At 35.8% G+C, this 15385-nt stretch overlaps 1 protein-coding gene across 3 annotated transcripts in view; it reads left to right on the forward strand.

Moving 5' to 3' along the window:
* LOC149924945 (cardioacceleratory peptide receptor-like) overlaps window positions 1–15385 on the forward strand; it is a 244890-nt gene that overhangs the window by 182841 nt on the left and 46664 nt on the right. For all 3 annotated transcript variants that reach the window (XM_090160278.1, XM_090160279.1, XM_090160280.1), the window contains exon 4: window positions 7160–7253. In XM_090160278.1, the coding sequence (XP_090016404.1) occupies window positions 7160–7253 (94 nt within the window). The remainder of the gene's footprint in view (window positions 1–7159; window positions 7254–15385) is intronic.

A 15385-nucleotide genomic window follows, 5' to 3' on the forward strand; every position in this document is an offset into this window, starting at 1 on the left:
TAGTACGCGCAGGGACTCGTTTGAAAGAATTGTTATTTTTGATCTCCGGGCGGTTTTTATTCTAATGTTTATTTCCTAGACCTACTGAAAACTTTTGAGTCTACGGTTTGATGTCGTCGTGATTGCATAAACTCTATATTTGACTTGACAGGGGCTAAGTAACCGGAAATATTTTACTTAGAGTGAAACTAATATAATTGCAAACTCCAATTATTTTCGGTTCGAAACTTTATATTAACTATTTTAATCCTAGATAAATTAATGGTTTAATGAAGATAATTAACCCCAGCTGGCTAAAGTCAAGTTTTACGTTTTAGATAAACAATTACTTTTTTTAATCAAATTATCCTTGAAATTTACTAAATCTTTTAATATAATAATTTGTGATAATTATTACTTTATTATGATATTTTGGGGTACTCAATCACGGACAGTAAATTAAGGGGACAGGTTTTCGATACCCTTCCACAGTGCATTTTATTTATCCCCGCGTATCAATCAGCTCGAGAGACTCCGAGGCGCGAGGGAGTCTTGCAAGGTCGTTTGTACCACATGATCTTAAAATTTCAAAATGGCAATCTAACGCGGTTGATATTGTTACGTATTTTTATGCGCTTTATATTTTAGTAATTTTTAATTTTGGTTTTTTAATTCAATAAAAACTATCAACTGATATTTAGTATATCATATTTAATCTATAAAAACGTGAAAAAATACCTTTTGGCGTAAAAATGTACTTCGTGTTTATCTTTTTTCTTTTTTCGAACAGTATCGTCCACTCTTAGCGATACTTGTTTTTTTTTCAAATAACCTTGGACGACTCCCTTAGTGTAATTGGTTTACGGGGGCTAAAAACCAGGCTTTTTACCGATCCTCTAAAATCTACTATCCATGACTCAATGTTTTTTTTGGTTCCGTGAAATTCACCGACTTTCTTAATTTGTCCATCAAATTGTATTTTTTCATTTGTTATTTTTGTTATAGTATAAAAACATTTATGACAGTTGCATCAAAAATGGATCTATTTATACTAACTAAATTTAGTATAATTTTTTCTTTTCTCACAATAAACCTTATTTAAGAAAAAGATGACTTAGTTAGTCGAATTATAATCAGCCAGGCCCAAGGAACCACCTTAGGCCTAAGTCATCAAGCGACTTTTATTGCCTTTAATACGGGTGGCCGGGTTACAATGCGTACGATGGTGGTGGCAAGCCCTTCATGACACGCGAGCCAACAGCTCCTATACACTTACTATTACCGTTAAACTCTACAAGTTTTTATGGAAAGGGGAAACCGATTAACTCGGGGGAAAACCCTTTAACCAGTGAGGAGAGAACTTGCGAACCCAGAGCCACAAACTGGGATCAAACCCGGCGAAAGTGCTAACCACTCCACCATATCAACTATTTGTAGACCTTCTTTGATGCAAGGTTACTTTGCTCTCTCGATCCAGCTGCTCCTCATAACAAAATATTTCGTCCAAGACTGTAATTTCAACTCCATTTATACCAAACAAGATCGCCAAACCTACCATAACACTGTTTCACAATAATCTGTGGCAAGGTTAGCCACAACCACTGTAACCAGTGGTGTACAAATTTTAAGTTTGAAAGATCTCTATTTTCAAGGTCGATAATACCATTTTCAAGGACGAAATCGTTGTTAGTTTTCATTTGTTGTACCATTAGTAACATAATAAACATAAGTATGACACTTCCTATTCACCCAATGCAAATTTTTTAATGATAGTCTGTTTCACCAATGACAACGTAAACCATTACGTACCGATGGACTGACAACTCTCCGCAAACTGCTCCTAGTATTTGGATGAAGCCCGGAAAATCGCCGACAGTCCGCCGGCAGCCTTTTCGACGGACCAGCCAAGGCCTATTGAAATTTGAAATGCTTCCAAAAGTGTAAATAACGCTTACTTTTGGAAAAGAATGATGAATTTTTGAATCGAAAGATAAAAAATAACTCTTATAAACACTGGCTTCATTTCAGAAGATAGTTTTTTTTTCGAATTTCAAACCTAAACGCGTGTACGCTCGTGTTTCTCGCCATCAAACTAACCAACTATTTTGCCACTGGAAAGAGTAGGAAGGGACGGGTTTCCTGTTCGGAAACTTCCTATTTCGCAATCACTCCACGACCGACTATCATTAACCGAATTCGTTCTGTGCCATACTTATGTTCCTTATGTTACTTAGGATTGTACTATGGCAACAATATGCATTTCAGCGCAATGGCAACTTCTCCCTTTGCGCAATGTAGTTTTTGCATATAACCATGTCTAACGGAATTCTAACTAAAGATTACTGAAAATTGAAACTCATCAAACGTTATAATTATGATTGTAATCATTGCTTTAACTCGAACCAACATTTGAATCGTTGAACTTTGTTGTTACTCGAATTGACAGAACTCTCACACTTCCCCAGAATTGGGTTTAAATTGACTTAATAATCAGCTAGGCTGAAACCCAAAGCACCACCTTAGACCTAAGTCATCGAGCGACTTACTGCCTTTAAACAGGTGGCCGGATTACAATGCGTAGGAGGGTGGTGGCAAGCCCTGCAAGCCACGCGAGCCAACAGCTCGCTACACTTACTATTACCGTTAACCTCTACAAGTTTCTAAACATAGTTTTCACTTGGCCAGCTGGAAGGGTAATTATTATATGTGAACAAGACATCAATTTAGCACTATTTCTTTCGCCCAGTAGCTTCTACAATAGAAACTCTGAGGCTAATGGTGATGTTCTCATTATAATAATGAAAATACGTGAAAACTACATTTAATCAAAAGTATGTTTTATCTCATACGAGAGAAACAACTATCTGTGCTATGAAAATGACCCATTACGAAGAATTACTATGTTGATATGATTCGCGGACACCCTGGTCTAATTTTTCGCATGAGAGGGGGGAATATGTTTGTTATTGGGGGCCTTATTTGGAAATTTATAAACAATATAGATTATATAGTTTTATAAAGTCACTATGCAATAGTGTTGTAAGTCGAAAAATTTTCCGCGGAAAATGACCGAAGCCTTTTTTTCCGGAAAATTTTCCGTATTTTTCCGCAAAAAATAACAAATGTTTTAATTCCATGATTTGTCTAACATTGTTTGCAAATTGAAATAAAGCGGAATTTTTGCTTAATTTTTTCGAATCTAAAAGCAAAACTAAACCTCTAGACTAGCTTTAAACTGATTAATAATGTAACACTATTAATGTTTTGTAGTAAAGACATTTTATATCGATAAAAAGTTAAAAACATTAAAAACCCTTAAAAGTAATTTAGGTTTCAATTTTTTATTTTTCTGATTTGCGGAAAATTTTCCACATTTTATTTTTCCAGAAAATTAACAACACCTATGCAATGTATTTGTAGTCGAAAAATGTTTGTCATTGGGAGCCTTGTTTGCATATTTATAAACAATATAGATTGATAAAGTCACTATAAAATGTATTTATATTCGAAAAATGTCTTTGGAAAAATTATACAAAGCTTTCGAAGGTACACATTTTAAGAGAATAGTGTAAACAGTATAGGAATAAATATGATAAAAGTCGGATTTAATTAAATACAAATATAGTGAGGAAACAGTAACAGCAACAATTGTTATATTCAATAGCTTCGAGCCAGCTAAGAAGGGAACAAAGCTTAAAAACCGAGTCTTTTGAACTTTTAATTAAAAAGACGGAATCTGAACGTACATATATGGAAATTCATTTTGTTAGCTTTCACCTTTTTAGTTCCCTCTGCCGGGGAAGAATATCTCCCTAAACCATTTCCCGGCGCAGTTTATCCCCATTAGTTCCATTAAGCCTCGGCTCTGTATTCGCCGGGAAGTAAAAGACCTCTCTCTTTACGCGAAGCTCATAATTGAAGACGCCGACTTTACCCCAGCAGAAACCCGCTCTTCGAAACGACGCGTTATGTCCTAAGCCTCGGCTCCTTCCAAAAACAGAGAATGAAAATCTAGCAGACAGCCGTCGCAACGCGTGGAAGATTGATGGCTAAGATGGTGGAGCCATCCATCTTGCAATTTTGGGCATAATCTTTGTATCGCAGCCACGCTAAGGCCCGATTTGTACCGAGGGTGTTTCTGGGCTACCCTTCTAGGCCGGTTTCGCGTCGGATTGGGTGACAGACTAAATATCGGTTGGCGCGTCACTAGAGCTTCTTATACTTTTGCGGGGGCACTTACTCAAGTCCCGGTTGGGTCCTCTTGTCACTTTTCTCTTGACCGCAAACCCCGCGAGTGGAATTTGGGATTTCCCCCCTCGCCGAATGTGTTTTTTTTTGTTGGCGGTGTCTTGGGGGCTGGCCAGATATGTGCCCTTATGAAAAACCGTTTAATACCACGTCTCAACTTCGCAGCTGGTATCTCCAACCGTCATACGAAGTTGATGAAAATGTCTGTCTTTAAGTTTCGGCCCTTCCGGGTAATCCAGTTAAATTTAGGATTGATTGAAAATTAATTACATCACAATTCCAAATCTTACTAAATTTACCCGTAATACCCCGTATGGCTCGAAAAGGCTAATTAAGCCCAAAAATTAATTCTGTAGATAAAATGTTGGGAGTTATAATGGAAGAAATGAAATTAGAAAATTTTACTAAATTTACTAATACTGAAAATAATAAAATAAGAATGACACTTATTATTCTTATAATTCTATTTTATAAATTATTGTCACATTATATATGTTGTATTAATCTTTAGAATGTCAAGTAACGGTAGATTCGAAATCTCCTTAGACACTCAATTTGCTGGATCAGCTAAGGCTTAGGGATAATTGTTTACTTTGGCAAAATAGTGATGAATTGTTCAATCAGAATATAAATTCCACGATGATAAATATTTGATTAGTTTCTGAATGGGGGTAATTTTGGAATTGGAGACCTTAACGCGTTTTCAACATAATTGGTGGCACATTTAATTTTTAAGCTAGTGACCGGGGACAAGCTGTTTGTTTTGTGTCGGCAAACAAACCTAACTTTTTGGAATCTGAGAGGCCAAACTTTAAAAGTATAATTTATTTGAATAGGCGACTTTTCTATTAGACGCCTGTCGAATTCGGACACCGTCCATCTCCGTATTGTCTTCAAAAAGCAGTTAGCGTGGATGCAAAATGGCTCGCCTAAAAAGTCACATTTTAACCCAAGTTTCACTGGGGTTTGAATTTCCAACTTTGCGTCCATTTATACATCGACAAACTTCATATTTTATTCCTTTTCACCGTATTACGAGACTGTAGAACGGGAGTAATAGCTTCGTACCAGTCACGTTGTCGTGGTTAAACGCGGAAGTCAAGTTTGCAGCCGTTCTAATGGCTCTTTAAAGTTACTTTTTGTCACCCCGTATGTTGGTCAGTTCAGGACCTTCTTCTCCTTTTTCTTTTGATTTAAGGAATTTCATATTTCGTCGCCGTTAAAACAAAACCACGTAACTTGAGATACGTGGTTTTGTCAAAATTGACATATTTAGATTCTACACCCCAATTTACGTATATGACATTAAAAACATTAATAGGTTGCAATTGGATTTATTTATTTTAAATCGAGAAAACATTTAAACGTATCTTTGATATTCACAACGCATTTCGCGCAAAAGCACTTATCTCGCTTATTTTCAGCTCCTATCTCACTTCATGACGCAAAACCACGTATCTCTAAAAATTCCCCTTTAGCACAATATTTTTAAATTAAAATCCTCATAAGTTCAATATTGAAACGAAATTATTTAAGTATAAAATTAACTCACATGTAAAAACCTAACACGCGATTTCACAAGTCCCTGCAAAATTAAAAAATCAATTTTTCTCAAAAAGGCCACCGAAAAGATACGTGGTTTTGTTTTAACGGTGACGCTTTACGCCGCTGGCTAATTTGGTGCTGCGTGTAACTTTCAGGTAATCTATTGCAACAAAATAAATTTTGCTTCAGGCCAAGGCTTAATGCAAAATTTCAACGCGTTCATCACGAAAACTGACCCTATCTTAGTATCTTCGGAGAAATAATTATTGAATCGTAACCTAAAATGGTGAAAGGTGAGACCCAAATCGCGTTTTCACTGGTAACCGTCAACGTAACACGGTAGTCATTATGTCAACAGCAAATGAGCAGGCCCGTCTTAAGACCTTATGGGGCCCTGGGCTAAATTATTTTTTAAGACCTTTGCCATCCCCAATGGTCAGCCTTTGTATGTCCGTTGTCTAAATTCAACTACACAATAATCAAACCGAAACTTTTCAAAAGTATAAGATAAGACTACTGAAAATAAGATTTTTACTGACAGTGACTCGCTGTTAGGTTTTAGAAATTGTAGGTACCGTATGATGCGCGATGTGGCGATGAGTCAAATTACTTTAGACGTAACTAAAAGATACATAATATTAAATGAGCATAAATAATATTTACCAACTAAACCCTTCCCTAGCCGGGGCCCCAAAACTGGCTGGGGGCCCTGGGCTGTAGCCCATTTAGCCCACGCCTTAAGACGGCCCTGCAAATGAGTTAATCCTCAGTAAGAGATATGTAAAGCAGCGTTCAGACTATGTGAAAATATTACGTTAGTATCGGTCGTGTCGTTTCGGTTATGTTGGTCGCGTCGGTTCGTTCATTTCACTGTTCAGAAAGGAACCAACCTTGCACGGAGATTAACATAAAAAGTGATTGTTCATCCAATCAGAGCTCAGTAATAACGGCGGAAAAATTGAAATAATTTTTATCCACCTCTGATTGGTTATAGTATTTCGATGGTTCTAAAGGTCGCCACTACCTAGAGTCAGCGCTGATGATGCATAAGGCTATATGCCTGCTATGAACCTTTTGAGCGGAACGAAATGAAAAAATGTAAACGACACGCGTGAAAATTTAAAGTCTCTGTTGAGAAGTCTGAACGGTGTAAGAAATCGAAAGAACCGACACGATCGACGCAAACGTAATATTTTCACATAGTCTGAACGCGGCTTTACGTAAACTCAATAGAACGGTGTTCCTTTGGGGAGTGTGTTATGTCTATCTCGTCTTGTTTAATGCATTTTTGATGCTTTTGCGTAGGCAAATGTATGGATGTATGTCTCTGAGGATTTGTTTCTAATACTTCTTTCTCTCCGCGTGTGTCTCTTTCTTGGCAATGCAGGTTCTGGTAACCTACGGCTCAACTTACGTCCTGGTGGCTCTCAGCATAGACCGCTACGACGCCATCACTCATCCCATGAATTTCTCAGGCAGCTGTAAGTATCTCTCTCCGCGAAGATTCTCCTCTTCTCCGTGGAAGCATTTCCGCCTACGATGAAGGAACTCTTTCTTCTTAAGCCTAAAGTGCTTCTGTCGAGAATGCATCTGCCTCTATCTAACAACTTTCGACATATAGCTCTCGCGACGGGGAATTTTCTAAACTCTAGCGTCTGTCTATTATTAATATCATTTATTTATTTAACGCCGTGAATATTGAACAGGTTTACAATAGCTCGCCTCTCATAGGCGATAATCGGTTGTCTATTAAAAGCTCTAAGACCCTCTGATTTTTTTTGAGATACACACACAGCGGTGTCGACCCGAGGCCTTGGACACCAGTACACACACAATAACTGATTAATCAGGTGAGATATGTGTAACGGCCACTGGCCAACGGGGGGATACTTGGGGACAGGGGTGGCGACACCCGTGGCGGAAGTATCCCGACCACCCGTTGGGGGATTGGTGGTCGTCCTCACACGGCCTTCCACAAACTCTGCCTCCCAGACGCTTGGGATTACAGGAGTGAGACACTACTCCCGGCAGACCCTCTGATTTAAAATATAAAAACTTGTGGAGGTTAACGGTAATAGTTAGTGTAGAGAGCTGTTGGATCAAGTCACAGCGTTGCCAGACGTACGATAATTATCGTACACGTCGATAATTTCGAGCTCAATTTTGGGACGTACGATATTTTCAATGGCGTACTATATTTTTCGATAATTCTGCTTGCGCGTACGATAATGTACTACAATTTTTAAATTGGCTAAAAAATTGGAATTTCAAACGTAAGTTTTCAATCCGTCAAACTTTAAAGTGTTATTAATAAATTTTATTTAATAAGTTTAACTTCAGTATTTCACAGAAAATTCAAATTTACCGCCAGTTTTCCGGCGTACGATAATTTATTTCTTAAATCGCTAATTTTTTGGCTTTGGTACGATAATTTTCGTTGTCAACTGTATTAATAGACATACGATAAATACATTTGACACCACGATTTTACAATTTGATCCTTCAAAACCGATCTAAAACGTTTCCAAAGTGTCTAGTGTGAACCTAGCTGATTGTTATTATATCTAGCTTTTGATTGGCTATTGAAAGGGTACACGCTAATAGGCGATAGCATAAATTGCAAGGTATACTGGGTAAAATTTCTTTCGGAAAACATTTGAGTGCCATCAAACGGTAGAAACTTTTAAAAATAGTCACGTGGCTTTAAAAGTGCTTTAAAGTTTCCCGTTGAACCGAGGGGTCGGACACTTGCCATTATTTTGTACGGGATTTCGGGATTTCGTAGAGATTTTGGCGTTTTTATCATTATTTTTGAAGAGATTTTGGGATTTCAATGTTAATTTACCATAGAGAGAGTTAAAAGATTTTGCGATTTTAGGCAAAGTGTACGGGATTTTGGTAAATGTCCGACCCCTCGCGTTCAACAGCGACTTCCAGCTTCATTTAACAAATCTTTAAAAGTTTAACTTTTAAAAAAGTCATACTTAAAAATTTGTGGTTATGTTATGTTTTTAAATATTTAATTCTTTTAATAGAAAAAGATTAATTGGTTAAACTTAATTTAACGACAACTAGGACATTAGTATTATCATAAGCCTATCATAAGGTCCCCATAAGCAAAGGTCTATAAATTTTTGACGATCACATACCCGTTATTAAGAGGTAAGTATTCAAAATTTGCACCTTCTAGTGGCCACATCTCGAACTAGGCATTTCCCCAAATGAACTTCGCGCGTTGCATGATGAATGCGCGGAAGCCGTGCGCGAACGTTTTTAAACTTAGAACCTCCCGGGATAAATCTCCGCCGCGAGCCCTTAGCATCGTAGCGAAATCTTATTAGCAATTTTATCGCTTTGAAACTTAAAATTAACACTTATCGTTGCAAAATGATTCATCAGAACCTAAAACTGGCTTTCAGAAATAAGAGAACTTGTTTCTGAAGGTATTTATTTTTCAAATTTGAGATTTAAACGGGTTTTGCGTGGCATTTATCAACCCGAGCGTGGCTGCTCTACCAAGTAAGAGAATATTTTAGATGTAGAAATTTTGAAAATGAAGATGGCGCTACTACCCTATCGTCGTACGTTAATTTTCTTATCTCCAGGACAACGCCGTTAACATGGGCCCCTATGGTAGACCTTTGCTTATGGGGACCTTGTGATAGGCTTATGGTATTATTATCGTGCTAGTGATGTTAAGTATCTGACAAGAACACGTTATAAAACCTGGGCTTAGTGAAGCCGCCCCTATGTTTTGACCACGACCAACCCCGATCGCGGAAACGCGTTATAGAAGTTGGCAGTGCTATGACGAATTTCCGAGAACATTTCAACAAGTTAGCTAAGACCAAAACAATTTATGCTATCGCCTATTCTTATAGCCGCAACCACCTGGGAAAAAATTATTGAACACTTTGAATATTTAACTGTTTGACATTAGGTAGTGCTTCCAACAGTCAACTAATCAGGTTATTTAGGTCGTAATTTTGAGATATCTGAACGTAAAGCGCAAGTCTGATCAGGTAAATATTTCAATTCCCCTCACACGTTTTCGAGGGCTGGCTTAACCTGTCTAAAGTCTCTAATAACCGATCTGAACTAGTCTTCTATAATTCATCTCGCTAGATTCAGTTCAGATATCTGACTAATATAATCTTCTGAAAAGCAAAAGACAATAAGCAAATTAAAATTTAAAAAGCAGTTTAATCGAGGGAATTGTAATATCAATATCTTAGAGTCATCTGATATCTGCTTTTATCTGCCTGTCGGTTTATGATCAAATCATTTTGACCGCTATAAAGTGATGTGATAAAATCTGAGCGCAAATGATATCAGATCTAAAGTAATTATTAACTATTAATAATTATAGTTCATAATAACAGTTCTGTTATTTGAGAATAATAATGCAAGACTATTATTAAATCTTAGACTCTCTGAGTTCGAATATCTAACTTTTGATTGGCTATTAAAAGAGTACACATTTCCACCGGGAAAAAATGGCAGAAGAAGACTTGGCAAAAAAATACCTATAGCTCAATCAAATTCAAGTTCAATTTCAATTTATTAAATATTTCATTTCAAATAACAATTGCTAGACAATAAAATTTTAGTAAAATTAAAACTAGCGAGGAGTATGATCGCTTCGTTTGTCCAGAATTTAGTACTTTCAGAAATAGCTCATGGTTTGAAAATCTGACCTTATTATTTAATCAGGATTTGTTTCCGCAAACTATTTGGCCCAGATTTTGCAATTTTCTGAAATGACAGTTATTGTATCATGAAAAATGTTAAAGTAGCCCTCAGATGGAGTTATGGTTTCAATGTAAAGCGTTATTTTCATTCTGTCTTAGGTAATACTTCTTGCTCCTGTAATCGAGCAAAATTGTAGGCACTCAATAGTTGAAATAAGTTTATGATTCTATGATTTATATAGCAATTTATACACCAATAATTCCACGAGGGTTAAACGTAAATACTTTTCATTTTATTTAAGTGCGGCGTTATTCTCTTAATTTTGCTTTGGGGTCAGATTCTGAGAGTCGCTTCTGAGGAAAATTAAGCGTTGTTCTTCCATAATGGGCCATTTGTGGCGGTCTACGTACCCTCGCCGCATTACAACCTCGTAATGCCTTCGCTTCAACCTGGCCGGCCCAAACAAAGATGTGTCCGTCGGGAAAAATCTTCTTTTGATGTACTCTCGAATCGCTAAAGTCGTATACGAAATCCAGGTACTCTCGCGAAAGCACCCATTGAAGCCCAGAAGCATTTTTCGTGTTTTCGTTCTAAAGAACCTTTTTATCAACGTTCTTTATTCCTCAATATCGTGAAAAGGCACGATCAAAATATCAAGCTTTACTCTCATCACAGCAAAACGGAAAATTTTATTATAATAATATATTGGGAGAATACGTGGCATCAACTATAACTCCTGTTTTGATGATTCCCTTAAGATAAGCTCCACCCACACAGAGAAAGAGATCTTACTGCAGTGTCTTCCCCCCTTCCTGGCGTTAAGGGGGGAAGACTAAGGGACGTGGTTTTTCTCCCGGGAATCAGGGGCGAACTGAGAGCTGCCCAAGTATTATCTGTTCAACCGAATATGGAACGCTAACCATAGTCTAATACGGAACGCTAACCATAGCCGAATACATTCTTAATGATGTATTTTTTCTAGCCATTTTTCCCCTTGGGTCAAATTATTTTCGTTGAATAATTTCGGTTTTTCCTCTTTCATTGCTTTGTCTGCTTACTTAATTAAAATGGGACTAATATAAGGCGATGTTAACGTTGTAAAGAATAATTATTAACTTTATATCTTTAATGGGTGTTTATCACATTTCACGAAAATGTTTTCTGTAGAGACTCTAAAGAACTATAATCGGACCTCTATAAAAATTATCTAAAAAAAAATTAAGAAATATTCGAAATATTTGAATAAACATAAAAAGCTTTAGAGGGTTAAAGGCCTAGTATATTTCTTCTGCCTGTTTTCCTTTAAGTTTTCTTCCCGCCGCGCAAATATCCTGGTGGTAGGCCAACGTGTTCTGCGGTTGGCCTACCACCAGGATATTTGTGCGGCGGGAAGAAAACTCAAAGGAAAACCGGCAGAAGAAATACTAGGCCTTTAAGATACTTTTATAGTTATAGATGTTAATACGAACCACCGATGGGCTGTCATTCAACGAAATTAGAAAAAAGCGAAAAGGTATAAAAGTCCATCAATAAACGGAGCAAAAAAGCTAAATTTGGACCAATAGGCTTTCGAGCGTAAAGTAAATTTTGAAATGTTAGGCTTAGCTTGTTAATTTGGACAGATATCCTCCAAACAGGGCGAAACCGGTTTATTATTGAAACTTCTGGCTTATTTTCGTCATTTGAATTTCGATTGCTACTCGACGGCCTATTTGGTCCGAGTTTCGTTGAACGTTTTGTAATTTTCCCAAATTTATTTATGTTTTAGCTATTTTACCCCGTTTATTGATGGACTTTCATACCTTTTCGCATTTTTCAAATTGCATCAAGATACTTTTATATGACTTCGTAGAAAGTTTAGAAAAGTTTTGTAAGAGCGTGTCTAAATGGTTTAAGATAGCGCCTTTAGAAAAACGTGCTATATAAATTGTATGGAACCACAATCGGTACTCTATAAAATTTGTACCGTCATTTTCTAAATTTATTATCCATTGAAAAAACTTAGAAAACTTGAGAATTTCCATATAAATATTTTTAGTGCAATGTATAGAATATGTACAAAATTAGACCTTCAGTAGACTTTACTTTCGTTAAAAGGTTTATAGAAATATTTTTCAAAGGCATGTGTAATTTATTTATTACAGAAAAACGTTTTCTATAGAAATTCTATAGAACTGTAATCACTGTAGTCAGAATTCTATATATATTCTACAAACATTATCTTTACGTAACTTTGGCCACTGAAAAAACCTGGAAACATTTGAGTTTTTTCTCTATAGAAATATTTTACAGTCTGACCCCTTTGAGCAACTTCTGCTTGAGTTACCGCTTCTATAGAATTTATTAAATCTGGTATAGGACATTATAATTATTTTAATTATAATTAATTAATTAATTATAATTAATTAATTATAATTATTAATTTTAATTTTTAATTCAGGGGTTTTCCCCCGAGCTCTTCGGTTTCCCCTTCCATAAAACTTGTTGAGGTTAACGGTAATAGTGAGTGTAGGGAGCTGTTGGCTCGCGTGGCTTGCAGGGCTGGCCACCACCCTCCTACGCATTGTAACCCGGCCACCTGAATTAAAGGCTTTAAAAGTCGCTCGATGACTTAGGCCTAAGGTGGTGCCATGGGTATTAGCATAGCTGATTATTATTATTATTATTATTATTATAGAAATATAACAGTATGACAGTAATGGTCCTTTCAAAGTCTTAGTCTTAGAATTTTTTAAATATCACTGTTAATGAAAGGTGTAAATGTCCCGAAGGCCTCGGTCTAAGAAAAATATTGACTTTGCATTTTTATTGATGATAGCCGCTTTTATCGACTTGAGCCTGCCGGCTGTCAGTTGATAAGCCAAAAAAGAGCTTATAAGAAAGGACAGTAATCCTACGGCAGCAGCCGTTAAAAGATCGATAAGTAATCGAAATTCGACGGCGATTTTAATTATAATATAAAATACTTTAAAGTATAATTTTTTAAATGTTTTTATTATTAATAAATAATTAATTAATTAATTATTAATAAATAATATTATTATAAATTCTGTAGCTGCACAGATGTGTCCAAGTTTCCAATTCTAAAAATCGCCCCTTTGAAGTTCGTGATCGTCCTGTTTATAGTAGTTCTTTTTATCCTAAAATTTTAGTATACGTTCGATACACATTCTAAGGGTACCCATAGGTAGCAGAAAGTATACGTTTTTAATGGTCTTAGCTAAAGATTTGCTTTTTTCTCTGTTTTTCGAAAAATCATTTGAACATTTATTTTTAAAATATTTTAAATTGCCACGATAAAGTTTTAAACTTATAGATTTTTAACAGATTTAAAAATTATTGAATATTAAACAATTTTTATTTTTCAATAATTTTTAATCAAATTTAATATTTTTAGATACCTGGATTTTGATCGAAGGTATTTTTTTCGAAAACGTTCTGAACTGAGCGGAAAGATCCACTTAAAATTAACGAATTGTTGTTTCTTAGACCAAGAAACACCGGGACGTCTCGCTCATAGCATACCCAACGCTTTATTTTTCGGCGGGGCTTTGTTGCGGCTGCGGTAGGGAGAGGGGGGTTAGGTGATACAGATAGTCAATAGGCGCCATCCATGAGAGATAAAATAACGTTTTTTAAAGAACTTGAAAAAAAATAATCAGCTAAGAGTTACATATTTTAAAATTATTTTATATATTTTTTAATATTTTAGGGACACAGATATTAAAAAACGTACCAGAAATTTCGTTTTTTGCGAGTTTTTTGAAGCCATGCTGTTGCAGGCCACGTGCTGACAGATTGCAGGGCTGTGCACGTGTCTCAAATAGCCAATAAAAATTGACTCACCTTCGCTACTAGCGACACAGCGCCAGATAAATAGGAAATAGGCAGCCGCAACGAAGCTTTGGGCGCGAAATATCCAACGTGCGACGTCCCTGTGTTTCTTGGTCTAAGGTTGTAGAAACTATGGTTCATTTAAATTAAAAGAATGTTTTTCAGCATTGAAAGTTACTTTATACTCCTTTTAAATTTAATTTCATCATTACTTGAATACAACCAGCTCCGAATCAAGTACTCGATAACCCGACTCGTTAAAAATGATAGTCGATGTTTTTTTTAGTTACTCGGCTCGAATAAGGGAAATTTTCCCTTTAACCAGGTACTCGATTACTCGACTCGACTTCAATATTACTCGACTCGACTACTCGATGAAAAAGAATTTGGTACTCGATACCCGACTCGAGTGCCTGAAACCACTACTCGCACAGCCCTAGTCACGACAATTTTGATCCATTAGATTTAGTAGTTTTCGATTTATAAGCCCTTAAATGTCGTGTCTTTATTAGAATACCATATATATATATGTTGTTTTCATTTGCTAAGGTGATCCTTATCTCACCTAAAATGCCTTTGGTATTTTATTTTTTCCTTATTTATAAAATTCAATATTTAACTTATTTTCCTAAAACATTGTGCTTAACAAACAACAATTACAAATTACAAATGCTATTTATCTCAAATGAAAACCATTTACCATTAAAATTGTATCCTCCAAATGGTACTAAGGTTCACAAAGAAAAGAAAAATTTACAAAAATTTATTTTATTCTTCAAAATTGTCCTTATTTCCAATACAAAACCATTTATAATTCATATTTTATCCTCCAATATTATCCATGTCTCAACGGAAAAAGTACAATTTTAATTTTATCCTACAAATCTATTTTAATGACAAATAATGAACAATAATACAAATTTAATAGTTGTTTAAAGCATGACTGATACTTCATGGTATTCTTGATTTTATTAAAAACAGTTAAAATTTACATGTTTCCGTAACTTTTAAAATTTTAACTGTTTTTTAATAAAATCAAGAATACCATGAAGTATCAGTCATGCTTTAAACAACTATTAAATTAATA

The sequence above is a fragment of the Leiobunum rupestre genome, chromosome 10, assembly GCF_980474605.1.
Source record: "Leiobunum rupestre chromosome 10, qqLeiRupe1.1.hap1, whole genome shotgun sequence".
NCBI classification, from domain to species: Eukaryota; Metazoa; Arthropoda; class Arachnida; order Opiliones; family Sclerosomatidae; genus Leiobunum; species Leiobunum rupestre.